Genomic DNA, 19,569 nt, shown 5'->3' on the forward strand with positions numbered 1-19,569 from the left:
CATTTAGTTGTATTAGTGTATAGTTGTGGTATGAGTTGTGAGGTTAATTGGGTTAATCTATGAAAGTGTGATGAATTAATGTTTTAAAAAGTGAAATAATAATGGGTAATGTTTTAATTTGTAAAATTAAAGAAATTATACTAGTGATGAATTGATATTGTTGTTTGTTAATTAAATGAGTTCTGTGGTAATATTGATGATGAAGAAATTATATTAGTTATGAATTGATATTGTTGTTAGTTAATTAAATGGGTTATGTGGTAATGTTGATGATGGAGAAATTATATTAGTGATGAATTGATATTGTTGATTGATAATTAACTGGTGAAGAAATTATATTGGTGATAAATTAATACTGTTGATTGATAATTAAATGAGTTATGTGGTAATGTTGTTGATGAATTAATTAAATTAGTAATGAGTTGATATTGTTGGTTTGATAATTAATGTGGTTTTGTGGTGGTGTTATTGATGAAATAATTAAACCAATGACAAGTTGATTGTGTTGATATAGAATTAAATTGATAATGAGGTGACATTATTGATGTAGTAATTTAATTGATAACGAAATGAACCTGCAGGAGTGGGCGAGGCTACAAGAACCACCCAGCAGACAGGTTCAGCTAATAGAACGTAAACATCAGGTAGGTGTATAGCACCTTGAAATTTTTTCTTAACTTTAAATATTTAAATTATCTCCTCGATCAATGAAGTTTTATGCGTCATGCTGATAAACTTTCCAATGATAATTTATTATGTGAATGAGCTACTGGTGGGCCAGTTATCTTGTTATGGAACTTGTGCCTTGTGAATGGATGACTAGTGGGCCAGTTATCATGGTATGGAACTAGTGCCCTATGAGTGGGCAATTGGTAGGTTAGTTATCTTGAGTTAGAATTGGCAACCTATAGCGTGAACAATTTCAGATTTTAGATTATTGATTTTGTGATTAGTACTTGGAAGATGAGTTGTAAATTTGAAAATTTCTTTGTGAATAACTAAGATATATGAATGTAAATTTTAAATGTTATAATTGACCATAATTATCTTTTGAATCATTGCGCAAATTCATCTTAATATCGCGCATCCTAATAGCTTTAGTGATTACTCTCGTTATTATTAGCTCTTTTTTGGACATGTAAATCAATAATAATAATAAATACTTCTTGTATATTTGAAGGTGTTTTAGTTGTGTATGTAGGCACTTAAATGGATTAGCTTAATTAAACTTGTACTCTAAAGTGTAATTATTTTTCTAATTATATATATATATATATAAGCACGTAATTAATATCATTTGTTTAATAATAATACTTAGAAGATTAAATATGGTGGAAGGAGGTACATTAAATCTATAATCTATGATTATGTATATAATTGTTAAGATAATTGTTTTTTTTATTATAAATAACATGATTATTCTTTGAATTGATATGTTAGAGAATATGGAATATTATTGATTAAGAAATGTTGGAGTATAATAAAAACATTGAATTGTGAAAATGGTTTATTAGGGACTGGTGTTGATTTTGTCGATAACTTGGGATAAACTAAATTAAGGAAAACCCTGCCGAAATTTTTGTAAAAAAAAAAAATCATGAATTTTCAAATATATTGCTATAAATTATAGGGTTGTTACATCTACAATCTTTCAAGCTTCGTTTGAGATTATGGATCCATATTTACATCAATCCATATGCATTTGTAAGTCCACAAAGCTACCAGATTTTGCTTATTCTTGTTATTCTTCATCATTTACTTTATTTTTAGTTTATATTCATTGTCTCTCTAAGCCTTCTTCCTATAAAGAGGCAATTCTTGATTCTTTTTGACAGAAACTATAGATGAGAAACTTTCTGTTTTGCATAATAGATACTTGGGATTTGGTTTCTCTACCTCCTAGTAAGAGTGTTGTTGGTTGTTATTTGGTATATAAGATCAAAACTAATTCTGATGAGTCTATTGAGCGATATAAAGTTAGGTTGGTTGTAAAATGATAGTCTCAACATTATGTTATGGATTATAAGGAAACATCTGCTCCTGTTGTAAAAATGACTATTATTCGTACTCTTATTGTCGTAGCTTCAGTTCGTCAGTGACATATCTCTCAACTTGATGTTAAAAATGTCTTATTGAATGGAGATCTTCAAGAAAAAATTTATATAATGCCTCCTCCTAGTGTTTCACATGACCTTGGGTACGTTTGTAAGCTCAAGAAAATGTTATATAGTCTCAAGTAGGCATATCGTCCTTCGTTTGAGAAATTTTCTATTTTTCTGTTGTGATCTCGTCTCTTGGATATATATCTAGTTGTCATGATTTTGCTCTTTTTATTAAGTGCACCAATGCATGTTGTATCATTTTGTTTTTAATATGTTACTGACATGATTATTACTGGTGATGACATTGATGGTATCTCAATTTTAAAGACAGAGTTGGTTAGACAGTTTGAAATGAAGAATTTCAGTTATCTTTGATATTTCCAGGATATTGAGGTTACCTTTGAAATGAAAAGCAAGAAACAATCTATTATTTCTCAATTCTCAATCAAAACAGAATACCATGCTATAACATATACTACTGGAGAGATTATTTGGTTACATTGGTTACTTGCGGACATGAGAGTTTTCCTTTCTCACCCTACTCTTATGTATTGTGACAACCAGTGTTCTATTCAGATTGCTCACAACTCAGTTTTTTATGAGCAAACTAAGTACATTGAGATTGATTGTCATCTTACTCGTCATCATCTTAAGCATGACACCATTACTTTGCCTTTTGTTTTCTCTTCCTTGCAGATTACACATTTCTTTACCATGTCGCATTCCATTTATTGTTATCATTTTTGTTTTCTAATTAGCAAACTCTCGATGCTTATAGTTGTCGCATCGTGAGTTTGAGGAGAGATGTTAAGAAATACTTTTATCTTGTTTTATTTATTAAGGGTAGAATGATATTTTTAGTTTAGCTTATATATAATTTCTTTGTATTTAGGTTCAAAAATGTACTTTAGAATAAACAAATTAATGAGAACTATAGCCTCCGTCTCTCTTATGTTAGTATTTTTTTATGTTAATTTGGATTGTTTTAACAATTTATATAAAAAATAATAAAAATCATTTTTATTTTGATTCTAAGATGGATTGGAGAGGCTACGGGAATGGTTATGCTGTGACCATTAGGGCCTGTTTGGGAGTGTAGTTGTGTTTGCTTTACAAAGTGCTTTTCATTTTGAAATGTATCAAAATGATGTTTTTTTATTTTTTTAAAATCATTTTTGAGATTAACACATCAAAACGCTTCAAAACATAAAAAAAATAAATTAATTTTTAGCAAAAAAATTTTAAATTTTTTTGTAGAAACACGAGTTAACCCGCGTTTCCAAATGCTTTATTGTAGTCATTCAAACTACTTGCAGAAATTACATTCAATTTGCATGGATAATAGTGACTATATTGAAAAGAGTTCTTTCGATGGTATTTGTATGGTTTTAATCATGATACTATTACATTGTTTTAATTTAATTGCATGCATGAAAACGATGCTGTTTTTATATCTTATTCATAGTTGAGTATAAAATTATTGAACCTTGAAATATAAATTCGTTGCATAAGATATTGGAGTGAACTGAATAGTTGGTAGACGGAGAACTCTTGTCCACAGTGATAATTGCAAAGAAAACAAGTGTGATAGCCGTTTGATGTTTTCCTAAGTGTTTCTGCCTGGAAAATAGGGGTGTATTGCAATAAAAGAAAAAAAAATCTAAACCCCTCTAAAATACTTGCTATTTTTTCTATGTAAAAAATTAGTGTTTGGCGTAGCAAAAGAAAAACTCTAAACCCCTTTAGAATATACTACTAGTTACATACCCCGCGCGATACTGCGAGTCAATTATTTTTTGCATTTCAAAAAAAGTCAAGATCTAAAAGTGTTAGGTTTTTTTGCAAAGTTATACCCAAGAGTCTTAGGTTTGGTTGCAACACTTGACCTAAAAGTAATATTAATAATATTAATAATAACATTAAACTTGGGTTAACCCTTAGCATAAAAGTGTCTGGACTGCAATACCAGACCCAATAGCATTGGACATGGGTCTGACTGCAAGGTCGTGTCATAAAAGTGTGATAATTAAATAGATTCGTTAAAAAAAAACAAAGAAAAAAAACCAACAGGAAGAAAAAAAACTAATGAAGAAAAAGGAAAAAAATATGAATTAACTAGGTTAACCCTTCCAATCAGGTTAACTCGTCATACCTTGAATTCACATCGTGAAAGTTTGATAATTAAAAAGGAAAAAACAAATTAATGGGTTAACCCAAAATTAACTAGGCTAACTTGTCAAACTAGGTTAGCCTGTCAAATCCGGAATCCGTGTCATGAAAATTTGATAACTAAATAGAAAAAAATTTAACATTAACAATTTAAATTGAACAAAAAAAATTAATTAAAAAGAAAAAAAAACAAAAGGCATCAGCCTTTTTACTGTGGATTGCACTGTGCAGTCTACAGTCAAAGGCATAAAAACAACAAAAAAACAAAAAGAAAAACTAAAGGCATCAGTCGAGAACTACTTAGAAAAAAATTTAATATTAATAAACTAAATTAATTAAAGAAAATTAATTAAAAAGAAAAAATAAAAAAAAAACCTCTAAGAAGAAAAAAAAACTAAACAGAAAGAAATTTAACATTAACAAACTAAACTAAACGAAAAAAAATTAAAAAGAAAAAAAAGCAAAAAAAAAAATACAGGTTAAGTCATCAAATTAGGTTAACCCGTTAAACCCGGGATTCATGTCATGAATGTCTGGTAACTAAATAAAAAAAGTGAAAATTAACAAACTGAACCAAACAAAAAAAATTAATTAAAAAGAAAAAAATCCGGGTTAACTCGTCAAACCATGTTAACCCGTTAAACCCAGAATCTGTGTCATGAAAGTCTGATAACTAAATAAAAAAAATTTAACATTAACAAACTAAATTAAACAAAAACAATTTATGAAAATAAAAAAACAAAAAAAATTGACGGTTAACCCATAATTAACTGGGTTCACCCGTGAAATCAGGTTAATCTGTGAAACTCGAGATATGTGTCATGAAAGTTTGATAACTAAATAGAAAAAAAAATAGCATTAACAAACTAAACTAAATGAAAAAAATCAATTAAAAAGCAAAAAAAAATATTATGGGTTAACTTGTCAAACCAAGTTAACCCGTTAAATCCGAAAAACGTGTCATGAAAGTCTGATAACTAAATAAAAAAATTAAATATTAATAAACTAAATTAAATTAAACAAAAAAATTTGTTAAAAGAAAAAAACAAAGAAAGAAGCAAAAAAAAATCCTGAAAGGCATAAAAAAGCTAAAAAAAATAAGACAACTTAAAAAAAAAAACTAAAGAATCAGTGTTTTACTGTGGATTGCACTATGCAGTCCATAGTTAAACACTAATCCCTTTTAGTATATGTTACAATTAATTAAAAAGAAAAAAAGCAAAAAAAATATTTCAGGTTAACTTGTCAAACCAGGTTAACTCGTCAAACCCGGGATCCGTGTCATGAAAATCTAATAACTAAATAAAAAAATTAACATTAACAAAAAAAAATCATTAAAAGAAAAAAACACAAAGAAAAAAGCAAAAAAAAAAACCTATAAAGGCTAGAAAACGAAAAAAAAAACAGAGAAAAAACAAAAAAAATAAAAGAAGGCAGCTCAGCGTTTCATTGTGGACTTGCACAGTGAAACACTGAGCAATTTTAGTTTATTGTCAATTAACAAACTAAACTAAATGAAAAAAATTAATTAAAAAGAAAAAAAAAATTCGGGTTAACTCGCCAAACCAGGTTAACCCGTTAAATCCGGGATCCGTGTCATGAAAGTTTGATAATTAAATAAAAAAATTAACATTAACAAACTAAATTAAATAAAAAAATTATTAAAAAAAAAACAAAAAGAAATTGATGGTCCGTGTAACCAAGTTAACCCGTGAAACCTGAAATATGTGTCATGAAAGTCTAATAACTAAATAAAAAGAAATTTAACATTAACAAACTAAAGTAAATGAAAAAAATTAATTAAAAAGAAAAAGACGCAAAAAAAAATTTCTGGGTTAACTCGTCAAACCATGTTAACCTGTTAATCCTGGGATCCGTGTCATGAAAGTCTGATAACTGAATAAAAAAATTTAACATTAACAAAAAAAATTATTAAAAGAAAAAAAAAAGAAAAAAAACCTAAAAGTGTAAAAAAAAAAAAACCAGCTCATCTTTTACTGTGGACTGCACTGTGCAGTCCATAGTAAAAGACTGAGCCATTTTAGTTATAGTTTAATCCTTGTTGTCTATGCTTTGCCGTGCAGCGGGCTCTTTTTTTATAAAAAGATAAATTTTAGGTGTTGAAATAAGGTAAAGAAGTACAATAAAAAATTAATTATGATAAACATATAATTTTAGTTAATTCAAGATATTTAGCCAAACCTATGATTAATATCATGAGATTTGAATATAAAATAAATAAAAACAAATAAAGAGGGTTAATATATATATAATTTTTTTAAAAAAAGTTTTAATTTTTCAAATCAATGACTCGAGTTATTAGACTTGAATCACCTAATATAGAAAAACTTTGAAGTTTAATTTATAATAAATAAAATATTGAATGATGAAATTGAAAAAAAAATTTCAATCATATAAAAGAATTAAAAAAATAATAATTAAAAAAACAAGGATGAAAATTAAAAAATAAAATTATTTTTTATTTTATTGAATGATCAAATTAGAAAAATAACAAGAAAAATCAAAATAATAAGAGTTGAAAATAATATTAAAAAACAAATCCCAACATAGACTCAATTAAAAAGCTTAATTCCTAATAAATGTAATGTTAAAATATGAAATAAAAAAATCAATTCTAAAAACTTGCCTAAATAAAAAAATCAAAAGAATAATGGTCAAATTTGACATGGAAAAGATGAAGGAGGGTGAAATTACAAAAATAAAAAATAATAATAAAAAGAAAACAACAACCAAAAAACAAAGACCAAATTTAACCAATGAAAAAATTGAATGGGGTGAAATTAAAAAAATATACAGTTTAATAAATTATTCTAAATGAAACAAATATTAATTAAAAGAAATGTGACTAATTGTGAAGAAAAAATAAATTGAAGGGCTGATTTGAAAGTTTAGAAGGAAGCCTTGAGTAGGGCCTGCTTGGGCCACTTTCCTTGTCGACGACACCTTTTTCAGCTCATCGGGATCAGAGCTCCTTCACGACCAAGAGTGAATCCTCTTTCTCTTTCTTTTAACGGCTTCTAAAAAAGTAATGCAAAGATCAAAGAGGAGAGAGAAGAAAAAAAAACCATCAATGCCAAATTAAACCCTCTTAGTTCATACAAGTCACCCACGTATGGAAGAGATATCATGAAAAACTAAACATAACCATAAAAGACAATGCTTAGTGGACGGATGACGACTCACATGCCACCTAAAGGGTGTTGGAGCCTTCCACACTTGTGTGTCCCATATATTTTTTTAAAATAATATTTTATGTTTATTAAAATATTAAATTACCCGTGACAAACTTGATAATAGCAAATAAAAAAACTCACATGATAAGAAAGCCCTAAAAGTTATTATTACAAATTTTGTCTTTAAAAACACTAAAGGTAATATCTTTTTTAAAATCAAATAAGATCAAAGCTCAGCCAACTTATTTTGTTTTGCTTTTAAGGAAAAATGTAGAATTTTTTTAATGAAAAAAAACAGAAAGATATTTATAATTATAGTCAATTTTATAATGAAAAATAAATCCTATAAAAAAACTCATTTACCTTAAAGATATTTTATTTATATTTTATCTTAAAAAATAAAGATATCATTATATTATTTCAATCCACAGTATAATAAATTTATAGCTATATTGTTTTCATGAAAAACGTTTTTAATGAAGATTAGTTTTTAGAGATTTTTCCAAAATTTTATTATATCGATTTTTTTAGATAATCTCGCATCTTCAGCACGTGTTAAATATTATAATACGACATGCTTTTTATTTTTAAATATATTAAAATAATTTTTTTATATTTATATATCAATTTTTTATTTGAAAAAAAACATCAGTTAACTCTCAAACAAGCACTTACGATGGAGAGAAACCCAGTCCCCACGCACGCGCGCAGTTTCACATGCTCTCTTGGTCTCTTTCATTTTCCAATTTCTAAGCCCCTCAAAATTTCCTCTAGGGTTTTCACTCCTTAAAAAAAGGAAAAAGAAAAATCCCACAAACCAAACCCCGATGGCTGAAGTCATTAACATGCCGGTCGATTCCCTTGACCGTCGCGGCGGGAGTGGTGGCGGAGGAGGAGGACGCGACAAGAAGGATAAACCAAACACCGACGATCAATCATCTCCTCCACCACCTCCTCAGCCTCAACGACGCCGTGAGAGAGACTCAAGAGAGAGACGCGAAGACTTCGATAGACCATTGAATCGACGCGGAGGCGAGTACCATGACAGGAATCGGTCTCCGCCACCTCCGCAACGAGAGAGGGAAAAAGAGTATAAGAGGAGGAGCAGTACGAGTCCTCCACCACCATTGCCGTATAGAGATAGGAGACACTCGTCGCCGCCGAGGAGGTCGCCTCCGTATAAACGGTCGAGGAGGGAGGATGGTGGGTTTGATGCTAGGAGAGGAAGTCCTAGAGGTGGATTTGGAGGTGCTGATCGAAGGTGAGTGGGTTAGGGTTTTGTGTCATTTAGAGAATTTTACTAGTTATTTAGTTAATCGAGGGAGTTTAAATATTCATAATGTCAACTGAAAAGAAAAGAGAAGAAAATACGGTAGCCATTTAGTTAATTGTGCTGTCTATGTGGGTTTTATCTTAAATTCCATGTAATGAAATAATGTTTTGATTTAAGTTCAGTGTGGTTGAACCTGAGCTTAAATTTGAATTTGAAAGTAACATCATAATTTTAACTGTCAGCGATGAACTGACTGCCGTTAGACTATTAGATTTCATACGTGGACAAGGTGAATCTTGAATTTTTTATCTGGGTGGTTGAATTTGCCTTCTCATTCTTTTATTCGTGCTGTTTTGTTTATGGCTGCAGTTCGTGTTTGCTATAGTTATGACTGTTTTGCTTGTAGTTATTCAAGCCTGAACTCTTTATCCATGCATAGGAAGTGTTTGCAATATTTGCTTATGATTGTAAATATTTGGCTTAGCAAATTCTTTTATGCAATATTTGCTCACAAATTGGAAACCTGTTTGATGTAGGTTTGGATATGATTATGGTGGTGGATACGAGCGTGAGATGGGAGGGAGGCCAGGGTATGGTGAAGAAAGGCCTCATGGCCGATACATGGGTCGTGGAGGTGGGTATCAAGGTGGTCCTTCAGGTACATGCTCAACTGCTTCCAATGATTTTGTTTCAAAATTTTAAATGTGATTTCATGTGCTTTGTATAATTTTTATGCTGGATATAATGGATCTAGGGCACTTATTTACAAGTCACTTTGCCAATAATTAGCAACCTAAGTTGAAGATTTGACTTGATTTGAGCCTTTTGCATCCATATTTATATCTGATTTTGCTGCTTTTCTAGTGACTTTGGTTTTGTTACAAGGTGTTTCCTACTGAAAATCAATTAGCAAATGAGATCCCCTAGGAAGCTTACTGAAGAATATTTAATTGCTTAAGAAAATTCAACTATAGAACAAAGGACAGTTACTGCCACTTTTTTCTTCTACTAATATTGCTACTTTAAGGCTATTTACTATTATTTTCTGCCTGTGCTATTTGATGATGTCGAGTTCACTGGGTGCTATTATTGTTGCAGATTGGGAATCGGGGCGTGGTGGTCATGGTGATGCTTCCAACACCGTGTCTGCTCAAAGGTTAGTATTTAGTCTTGTTATGGACTCTAGCTCTGGATGGAGTTTGATTTACCTATCATTGTCAAAATGCGGTGTTTGGTGTTAACGTTTTTGTGAATGAGTTGGCTAGACTTAATCTTTGAGCATTCTCTCTCCTGTTGTTTTCAACTCCATAGATTAGAAATTTTACTGTATATTCTTTATTCTCATCATTCTCACATGGTAACTGTATATTCTTCAGAGAGGGCTTGATGTCATACAAGCAATTCATCCAGGAGCTTGAAGATGATATACTGCCATCTGAAGCTGAGCGCAGGTACAGTGTGGGTCTTGATTTTGTCTTGTCCAATTTGTGACCTGAAAAATGTGAAATCGAATCATGGCTTTTGATTGTGCAGATATCAAGAATACAAGTCAGAGTATATTTCAACTCAGAAACGGGTTTTCTTTGAGGCTCATAAAGACGAGGAATGGTACTTCTCTTCCCTTAGTTAATAACCGATACTTCTGGTGGTTTCAATGTTCTAACAGGACTTGTCTATACATATACGTAGGTTGAAAGACAAGTATCATCCAACCAATTTGGTTGCAGTCATTGAAAGGTGTGTTCTACTTACTTAGTTAATGAGAAAACCTTGTCAAGATTTGTATTTAGCCTAAGCAATTTTTTCAGTTCATATTTAGTTTGAGTTTGGTTGCTCAATTTTAGTTGCTCATTTTTTTGTTGTTTGGTTGATTGTTCTTTGAAAATGCTTTGAAGGAGGAATGAACTTGCACGGAAGGTTGCAAAAGATTTTTTGCTGGATTTGCAGAGTGGAACATTGGACTTGTAAGAGTGGAATTCTTGCCCTTAAAATTTACATATTTGAACCTTGCATGCAGGCCTTTATTTTTATTTTGTCCTTTAAAGCTTTCATTTATAATGCAGAGGTCCTGGTGTGAATGCATCATCGTCAAATAAATCAGGGCAGGCAAATGATCTAAATTCTGATGATGAGGCAGAGGCTGGTGGCAAAAGGAGGAGGCATGGTCGGCCACCAGCTAAAGACGCTGATCTTCTTTCAGCTGCTCCAAAGGCTCATCCAGTGAGTTCCGAACCCAAGAGAATCCAAGTTGACATTGAACAAGCACAGGCCCTTGTATGCAAACTTGACTCTGAAAAAGGTGTCGAAGACAATATTCTAAGTGGGTCTGATAATGAAAAAATGAGTAGAGAGAAATCCCATGGGAGCTCCACTGGCCCAGTTATCATCATACGCGGCTTAACCTCAGTCAAGGGCCTTGAAGGTGTTGAACTACTGGATACGCTTATAACCTATCTGTGGCGAGTCCATGGTTTGGATTATTATGGAATGATTGAAACAAATGAAGCTAGGGGTCTTAGGCACGTGAGAACTGAGGGAAAGAGTTCTGATTCAAGCAACAGTGGAACTGAATGGGAAAGGAAACTTGACTTGCGCTGGCAAGAGAGATTGAGGGGTCAAGATCCTCTAGAAGAAATGACTGCTAAGGAGAAGATAGATGCTGCTGCAGTTGAAGGTTTGGATCCATATGTCCGGAAGATTAGAGATGAAAAGTATGGGTGGAAGTATGGTTGTGGAGCCAAGGGTTGCACAAAGCTCTTCCATGCTTCTGAGTTTGTGCAAAAGCATCTCAAGCTGAAACACCCTGAACTTGTGATCGACCTGACTGCCAAAGTGCGGGAAGAGCTGTATTTTCAGAACTATTTGAAGTAAGCAAGCAGCTTCTTTCAACATAATTTTTTTCTCCTTATTTCATAGATCACTTGACAAATACTTTATTTTCATTTTCAGTGATCCAGATGCACCTGGTGGCACACCTGTTATGCAGCAGTCATTACCGGTATGATTCATCAAGCCAAATATGGGAGTGTTAAATGTGAAATTTGAAAAAGCAAAAAGTAAAAGTCTATAACAATTAGAAAAGGTCCTTATCCTTTTGTTCATGGGTATGAGAGGCTGAATAGTGGCATGCTGTTTACAAATGTAAGGTTAGGTACCTGCAGCCTGTCTTCGTTGAAATATTGCCTTTCTCCATATTTTATTTTCTGTGATAGAAATAAGGGAGTGAAGGTAACTTTTAGTTTCATCTTTTGTTAGACTCCACCAAAAAGAAACAAGGTCTGGTAACTTGAAACTATTACCTCTCAAAACTATGCCTTCTTCTTGGAAAACTACTTTGTTATTCATCTCTGACTACTTAGAGCATGTCAGTTTAGGGTTTGGGCTTTTCTTTCCCATTGTTTCCCATTCGATGTTGGGAAAACAATTCACACATCAAATATGCACTGATGGAAGTGAAAGCATACACATGATTAGCTTTTCTTGTACACTCATAGACAAGTGTATGGTCCACAGAGCCATTTAGGTTGAGTTTCAATGCTCATACAGTAGCCGATAAAAAAATAATAAAGCTGCTTCTCTACAACATTCTCATGATCTGTGTCATGAAATTATTGATAGGTGCCCCCCTCTCCTACACTGGTAGGTAATGATGCATGGTAGCCAATGCAGTTATCATAGATATGTTCCCTCAATCTATAGTCAGTGTTTTTTGGTCAATACTCATTTTGCCTGTTGTTTTTTAAAGTAATGATGATGAATTCTCCCTATTATTCTTGCTTATGATTACTCATGTTTTTCCTCACTGCAGAAGGATAAGCCACAAAGACGCAAGCTTGGTCCAGAAAATCGATTGAAGGATGAACGTGGCAACCGTAGAGAACGTGAAAATAGAGCAAATGGCAATGAAAGATTTGACAGGTCTGAAAATCCACAGTCAGGTGACTTCCAATCTAATGATGGTCCTGATGGAGGAAATTGTGATGAAACAATGTTTGATACTTTCGGAGGACAAGGCATCCGTGTACCTCCTCCTTTCCCCTCAGATATAGCTCCTCCACCAGTTTTGATGCCTGTTCCCGGAGCTGGGTAGGTTGAGAGTGGATATATTTCTCTACTTTTTGCAGGTTTTTTTAGGAGTTTGTTCTGATTGCTGGTTGTACTTGCAGTCCACTGGGGCCTTTTGTTCCTGCCCCACCTGAAGTGGCAATGCGCATGTTTAGAGATCAGGGTGGTCCTCCATTTGAAAGTGGAGGTAGAAATGCAAGGCCTGGGCCCCAGTTAGGTGGGCCAGCCCCTATTCTTCTATCACCAGCCTTCCGACAGGATCCCCGACGTATACGCAGGTAACTTTTGTTGCGGCCTCTTCCAACCTGATTTTGTATTTTGGGTTGTGTACAAGTGAGCTTTCCAAATTTTGCTTCCTTTTCCCCTTGAGACTGCTCCCATACCTTTTCTTACATGCAAAGAAAAATTGTCTTTATCAACCTGAACATGTCTTTTCTATGTGAAAAATATTCAATCAATGAAACGTGTTTGGAATGGGGTTCATATAAACTTAGTGTAAGCTGGATTAAGACCCACGCCAATCAAAATGATGTGACACTTGTCATGGATTTCCTTACCAGCAAGTGCTGTGGTGTATACTCTATATTTTTTCAAAGCAACAAGCATAGTTTGTTGTGTTGAATCTTGAGCATAAATCATGAAGTATTATAAAGACTTGTGTTTTTTTAATCCCCCAACCTCTGCAGAGAATGAGAGTTGCACAGTTGCATTTTATTCTACACGTTTAAACCAGTTGACATTGGGAGGTTACCATCTACAAAGATCTCATGCTTGAAGATTGAGAGAATTAATATAAAACCATTCATGTGGCCTCACCTAATATGGCTTTTTTTTCAGAGATAAGTCTGTTTTTTCAGCTAATATCTCTCAATCATGATGCGCTTCTCTGAATTTTTTGCAGCTATCAAGACCTAGATGTGCCAGAGGATGAAGTCACTGTTATAGATTACAGGAGTTTGTAGGGGTCACTGGTGGTTCATGGGAGGACTTTCAAATATGAATTTTTTGTTGAGCGAAGGTAATTTACATGCTGGGTAGATGTCTTTTATTCGAGGCAATCCAATTGTAGAAGCGTCTCCTTGTACTTGAAGCTGTAAAGGAGGGCACTTCTTTGCGATAATGGTAAATCCGCACACTGAATCGAATCAGTAATTAGAAGTGGTCCTTATATTTTTTCTTCATCCCTGCCCACTTTATTGTCTTGAGAAGATGGTTTTCTGTATTTAGGGGTGGGAATATACAATTATTGACAAAATTGTATCTGTAGAATGGCCTTTGTGCAAAGCAGATTTTCATATAGCTGTTGATTTGTTTTCTGTAGCTTGAGAATTTTTTTGTTGTTAATAAAACAAAGTTGGAACCCTAGTGGATCCGATGATAACTAACCAGATGAATGGTTGAGTGAGTGTTTATCAGCTGAGTAGTGTGTCAAAAACTTGTAGATGATCCCTGGACAGTGCTCCTAATGGATCTTTTGTTTCAGTAAGCAGCTTTGCAATGTCCAGTACTTTCCTTGAAGTTATCGTCTTAGTTTCTCTTCCACATGCTTGCGGATTACACTGATGAACTGGTATTGCTTGCACTGAATTCAGACAAAACACAGTCGACCCATTGATTACTTTTGGACGGAGCTAAAAGCAGAAGAAGAAGCCTGATTTCCACTCGTAGGCAATTGTATGCCGTACGCGCACAGCTATCAGCAGGCACCATCCATTGATTACCTTTAGCAAAATCTTTCTTCAGAAACTACCCGTTACCTTTTCAAGTCGATCAAACATGAATTTCAAGCACCAAAGAGCTGAAATAATCCAAAACGATTAAAGATCACAAACTCACAAGGGTTCCTAGAACATGCACAGCTGCCGCTTTGCAATATCACTTGGTGCGTGCGTGCGTGCTACTCCAGTTACGACGTTTAGCAAGTAACTAGCTATTTATCCTGTGTGTGCTTTCCCGGGCGTAATATAGGTAATTTTCTAAAAACTTCAAGGTATAAATGAAAAAAGTTCATGGAATAATCTAATTAAATAAATTAATAATTATTTATGTAAATAAAAAAATTATTAATAATAAAATAAAAAACTGAAAAAATTAAGAGAAGGATGCACACCAAGATATTTAATCCTGCAAAATAAGATACTTACTTGTTTCTATTTGCTAAATTTGCTTATTAAAATCAATAAAAAATAATAAAAACAAACAAATACGGAACTAAAAACATTATGCAAGGCTAAATGTATAAGAAATATTATTTAAAAATAAATATTATTTTATAAAATAAAGTTAACCTATAAAAAATTAAAAGAATTATTCAAAAAATTAAATAAAAAAATCATGTTTAAAAAAATTTATTCAAAAAAGATATGCAAAATACACGACCTAGACCATGAGAGAAAGATAAACTGATACACAAGAAATTAAAGATAACCACAAAACTATATTTTCTTTTAAAAAAGTAATGTTGAATGTTAAAATCATAAAAGAAATTGAGGAAGAAAGGAACCCGAACCGCATGAACTTGCCAAACTCGTTATCCATGTCAATAGATCAGAAGCATCACAGATGAAAAAGCCTTGAAACCCATTCCACATGAAATAAAAGGTTGAAGGATGAAACGGGAGAAGAAAACCACACAAAAATTGTGATTAAAAGAATGAGAGAGAAAATTAAAATGAAAAATAAATTAGAGGGTATAAAAAAATTCTAAATTGAGGTTTAATTTAAAAACAATTAAACTTTAACAAAAGGGAAAATAAATCAAAAGAATAAGGACTAAATTGAAAACAATAAAAAACATAACTTTGATTGAAGGATGAAATTGAAAACCAATAAAACTTTAACAAAAGAGTCAAGGGAAAAAAATCAGAAATCAAAAGGATTGAATTGAAAAAAATAATATACAACAAATTGTAATTCAAGGACTAAATTGAAAATAACTAAAGCTTTTATAATAGGATCAAGGATGACAATAAACAATAAAAACACAAAAGGATTGAAATTGACAAATATAAAGAAAAGATGACTAATGTGCACTTTCTTTGAAAGAGAGAAAAAAAGAAAAGAAAAAAGAAACGACCGCCAACAAGAAATCAACCATAATATGCTAACACGTGCTACCTCATAGGAAGAGGACAATAGCGCATCTAATGATATGGTGGAAGGGCAGGTTTGGTCATTAGATGAGTCTGCACGCACTATCCAGACACTACGGACACACCTACTCGCTGATACGTGAACGTGACGCGCCAGCATCTTTTATGAATAAAATAATTGTTTTTCAATGTAGAAATACCAGAATGCCCTTAATGAACATGGGGATCATAAAAAAACCATAATGAAAGTACACAAATTCTCTTAGATGCATACCTTGATATTTTTCTTTTCAAAGAGTATAATATTATTTCTATTGTATTTCAAAATGCAAAAAAACAAAAAAAATCCTTGGTTAACAACTCAATTTGTTTTTTACTTAAAGGGTAAATAAGTATTTTAACATTTTTGAAAAGACTAAAAAACCCTTGGGCCAACATCTCAAGAAATTGTTAAATCTAGGGACAAAACCATATTTTTATGGTGCAAAAAATGAAAAATACTAGCATACCCCTAAACAACATTTTAATGATTAATGGACCAATTATAAGGACCAAAACACCCTTAATACCATCACATTTTTTCAACTCAGGGGCAGAAAGGTAATTTCAATATAGCAACCAATAATAAATTGTGTCTATTGCTATAATGAAAAACCTAAACCGTGTTTATTGCTATAGTGAAAAACCTACACGGTTTAGAGTTTTTGTTAAATAGTTATATTACTCGTGCTCCTTTAAATTCTGGCAATCATTACAGTGGTTGGAAAATATGGATAAAACCTCTTTTGTTCAAAAAAATCTAATTTTATATCATTTCAACCCAAAAACACCTTAATAACACCGTGAAAACATTCACAAACCAATTCATCAACTCAAAATACCAAAAACAAAGTCCAAAAACCCAAAATCAAATCGGGTTAGATTCTCCTCAATTTAAAATCTGCTTTTTTAGGCAATATTAAGGCTCTAAAAAAACACCTTCAAGCCTCTCATCTCATGGAACCTGAGAACACAAAAAAAATCCTTTTTGTCTAACAAAAAATAATACAATTAAACTTTTGTACCAAAACTGATTTTTTTAAAAAAATTTAAAGGGATATAATTTGTGTTATTTTTAAAGTTTGAAGACCTAAGTATATATTTTTTAAAAAATCTCCGATGTGCCATTCATGTTTGATGCTTTTTTTCCCCTTCCCTCTTGTTCCAATTCCACCACTGCCTAGAAAATCAATATCAATTAGCATTCAATCAAGATAAAATCGTTCGAAAGATATTTGACTAGCGCTTCGCTACTAGTTAGATATTTTTTTTCCTCAAAAAATATTATACACAGTTTTTTTCAAAACAATTTTGTAAATAAAAAAATTCTAAGTGAAAATAAAAAACTTTATGCATACATGCAATCAAACAAATCGAAAACTATGTATGTTAATAAATGAAAAACAAAATCATAAACAACAAATAAAAATAAAACTAGAAAAATCAAGAAACAGATGTAGATGAAAATATTTAATCTTGCAAGATGATAAATATATCCAGTGGTGTTTGCTAAATTTATTTTTTATTTAATCAAACAATAATAGAAATAGACACACACATTAAATTGGTTAAATAAAATAAAATAAAAAATAATATTATGCAAGGTTACATATATTAGAAATATTATATAAAAATAATATTTTTTATGTTTAAAAATATAGTTAATCTATACAAAAGATAAAAATAAAATTTATAAATTAATCAGAAAAACCCCTTGGAAAATTAAATGCATAATAATAAAATAACCATAATTTAAAAGTTCTCTAAAAGAAATAAAAGAGAGAAGAGATATTAATCAAAATATCAATATTTTTTTGGATAAAAAATATAAAAAAAACCATGAATTTTAAAAAAAAATCAGGAAAAAATGAAAGGGCCAAGCGCTAATGGGCCTAGTAAGCCAATCTAGCCTGTTTGGCCCATATAGTTAAGGCTCAGGCGCAGGCCTGGTGTGACAAGCCCGCACGACAGAGTCCTTATTTGTTTTTTTGCTTCCCTTGGGGCCTATAACATGTTGTCCGATCTAATTTATCTTGAAAAAAATTAAATATCACAAAATCTAATTTTGCCCAGATTCCAGCCACTATGATAGCTAAAAAATTAGCACTTATGTATTTTTAATCTAAAAACTAGTTTTTCAATATATTTTTGATTATATAAAACACCTTAAGAATCATGATAAACCTATTCATGCCTAAAAAAAAATTCATCCCAAAAACCAAAATGAACTCGATACCAAAAATCAACTCGAGCTCAAATATATATTTTTACAAACTTTAAAAGTAAAAAAAAATATAATATGAACTTTCCTTATCAAATTGAATCATTTGACACAAATATCATGTTTGGCTCATTTTTCATTTCAGTTCCTCTTTTTTCAATCCCATCATTTCATAATAAATCAAAATTAATTGGTTTTTAATTAGAACTATATCATTGAGAAAAAATAAATTTAAGGACCACATTAAAAAAAATAAAAAATTTTTGTATAGTCTATTAACAATAATGTGTGAGAGGATGAACAATAAAATCTTGCACAAGAAAAGCCACTGCCTTTTATTTTTATAGTTAACTAGATTATTAGTTTGCGTTATACTGTGAGGTGAATTAATTTTTTTTTTAACATGAAAAAATATATTTAGACATTGCTAATATTCTTTCTAGTTGAAAAACAAACGTGTGGAAATTAATCTGATATGACACAATCACATTGACGAATCCAAAGATAACATGAATGATCAGTAAAAATATAGTTTAAGTCAAAATAAATATTTAAGATGAGATTTTTTTAATAAAAATTAAGACAATAACATATTAGATCGATTTGGGTCAACTTGTCAATCTGCATACCAAGTCATGAGATCCATAGAAATCAAATCAAAACAAATTAAGAAAATAAATTTTTAATAAATCTAATATTGAAGAATAAATCTGAAAAAAATTAATTTAAAAAAAAGACCCAAAAAATAACTCAAGTCAACTCGGGTAAACCCGCCAAACTCGCGCCTCAAGTCATAAAACCAAAATAACCCAATAGAAAACAAATTGAAAAAGAATTTTGAAACTTAATTCTCAATTAACACAATATTGAAATATAAAATTATAAAAAAAAATAAAAATAAAAATTTTAAAAAACTCGAGTCAACCATGATTAACTTGCGAAACTTGTGATCCAAGTTATGAAATAAAGATAACCTAATAGAAAGTATACTAAAACAAATTACAAAACCTAATTTCCAATCAATCTAATATTAAAAGATAAAATTAAAAAAAAATCAATTAGAAAGAGAAAAAAAACCTTGAGTCAATAAAGTTAAACTTATTAAACCCATGATCTGGATCATGAGTCTGAAATAACTTGATAAAAGATAAATTATAAAATTATAAAATACAATCCTTAATAAATTTATTATTGAAAAATAAAATTAAAATTAAAAAAAAAAACATAAATTAGAAAAGAAAAAAAAAACAAAGGAAAGGGAAAAAACGTTATTCTAGTGAATAATGTTATGTGAGGAGGTAAAAACCCCTTGTTTTTTAGTTTTTTTTTAAAAATCAATTTAATATTAAAAAAAAATTAATTAAGAAAAAAACTCAAGTCAACTGGTTTAACTCGTCATCCATATAGTAGAATA

The 19,569-nt window shown here is 31.1% G+C and overlaps 1 protein-coding gene across 1 annotated transcript; it reads left to right on the forward strand.

Annotated features, from left to right (window-relative positions):
* Window positions 1-8,133: 8,133 nt before the first annotated feature.
* Window positions 8,134-14,218, forward strand: LOC133699306 (serrate RNA effector molecule-like). The gene is made up of 12 exons (XM_062122518.1): window positions 8,134-8,726; window positions 9,275-9,396; window positions 9,837-9,894; window positions 10,115-10,189; window positions 10,272-10,346; window positions 10,428-10,475; window positions 10,634-10,702; window positions 10,802-11,605; window positions 11,688-11,736; window positions 12,547-12,824; window positions 12,905-13,081; window positions 13,705-14,218. Exons 1-12 carry the CDS (start codon window positions 8,293-8,295, stop codon window positions 13,763-13,765), a joined length of 2,250 nt encoding a protein of 749 aa, XP_061978502.1. The 5' UTR covers window positions 8,134-8,292; the 3' UTR covers window positions 13,766-14,218.
* Window positions 14,219-19,569: the final 5,351 nt, after the last annotated feature.

Source organism: Populus nigra, chromosome 7 (assembly GCF_951802175.1).
Source record: "Populus nigra chromosome 7, ddPopNigr1.1, whole genome shotgun sequence".
Classification (NCBI taxonomy): domain Eukaryota; kingdom Viridiplantae; phylum Streptophyta; class Magnoliopsida; order Malpighiales; family Salicaceae; genus Populus; species Populus nigra.

What these genes read in the sequence shown, in the direction of transcription:
- LOC133699306 (XM_062122518.1), top strand. Translation starts at nt 8,293, where the DNA reads ATGGCTGAAGTCATTAACATGCCGGTCGATTCCCTTGACCGTCGCGGC. An exon ending in TATTTTCAGAACTATTTGAA is followed by an intron (nt 11,606 to 11,687) that starts GTAAGCAAGCAG and finishes TTTCATTTTCAG; the next exon opens with TGATCCAGATGCACCTGGTG. An exon ending in GATCCCCGACGTATACGCAG is followed by an intron (nt 13,082 to 13,704) that starts GTAACTTTTGTT and finishes AATTTTTTGCAG; the next exon opens with CTATCAAGACCTAGATGTGC.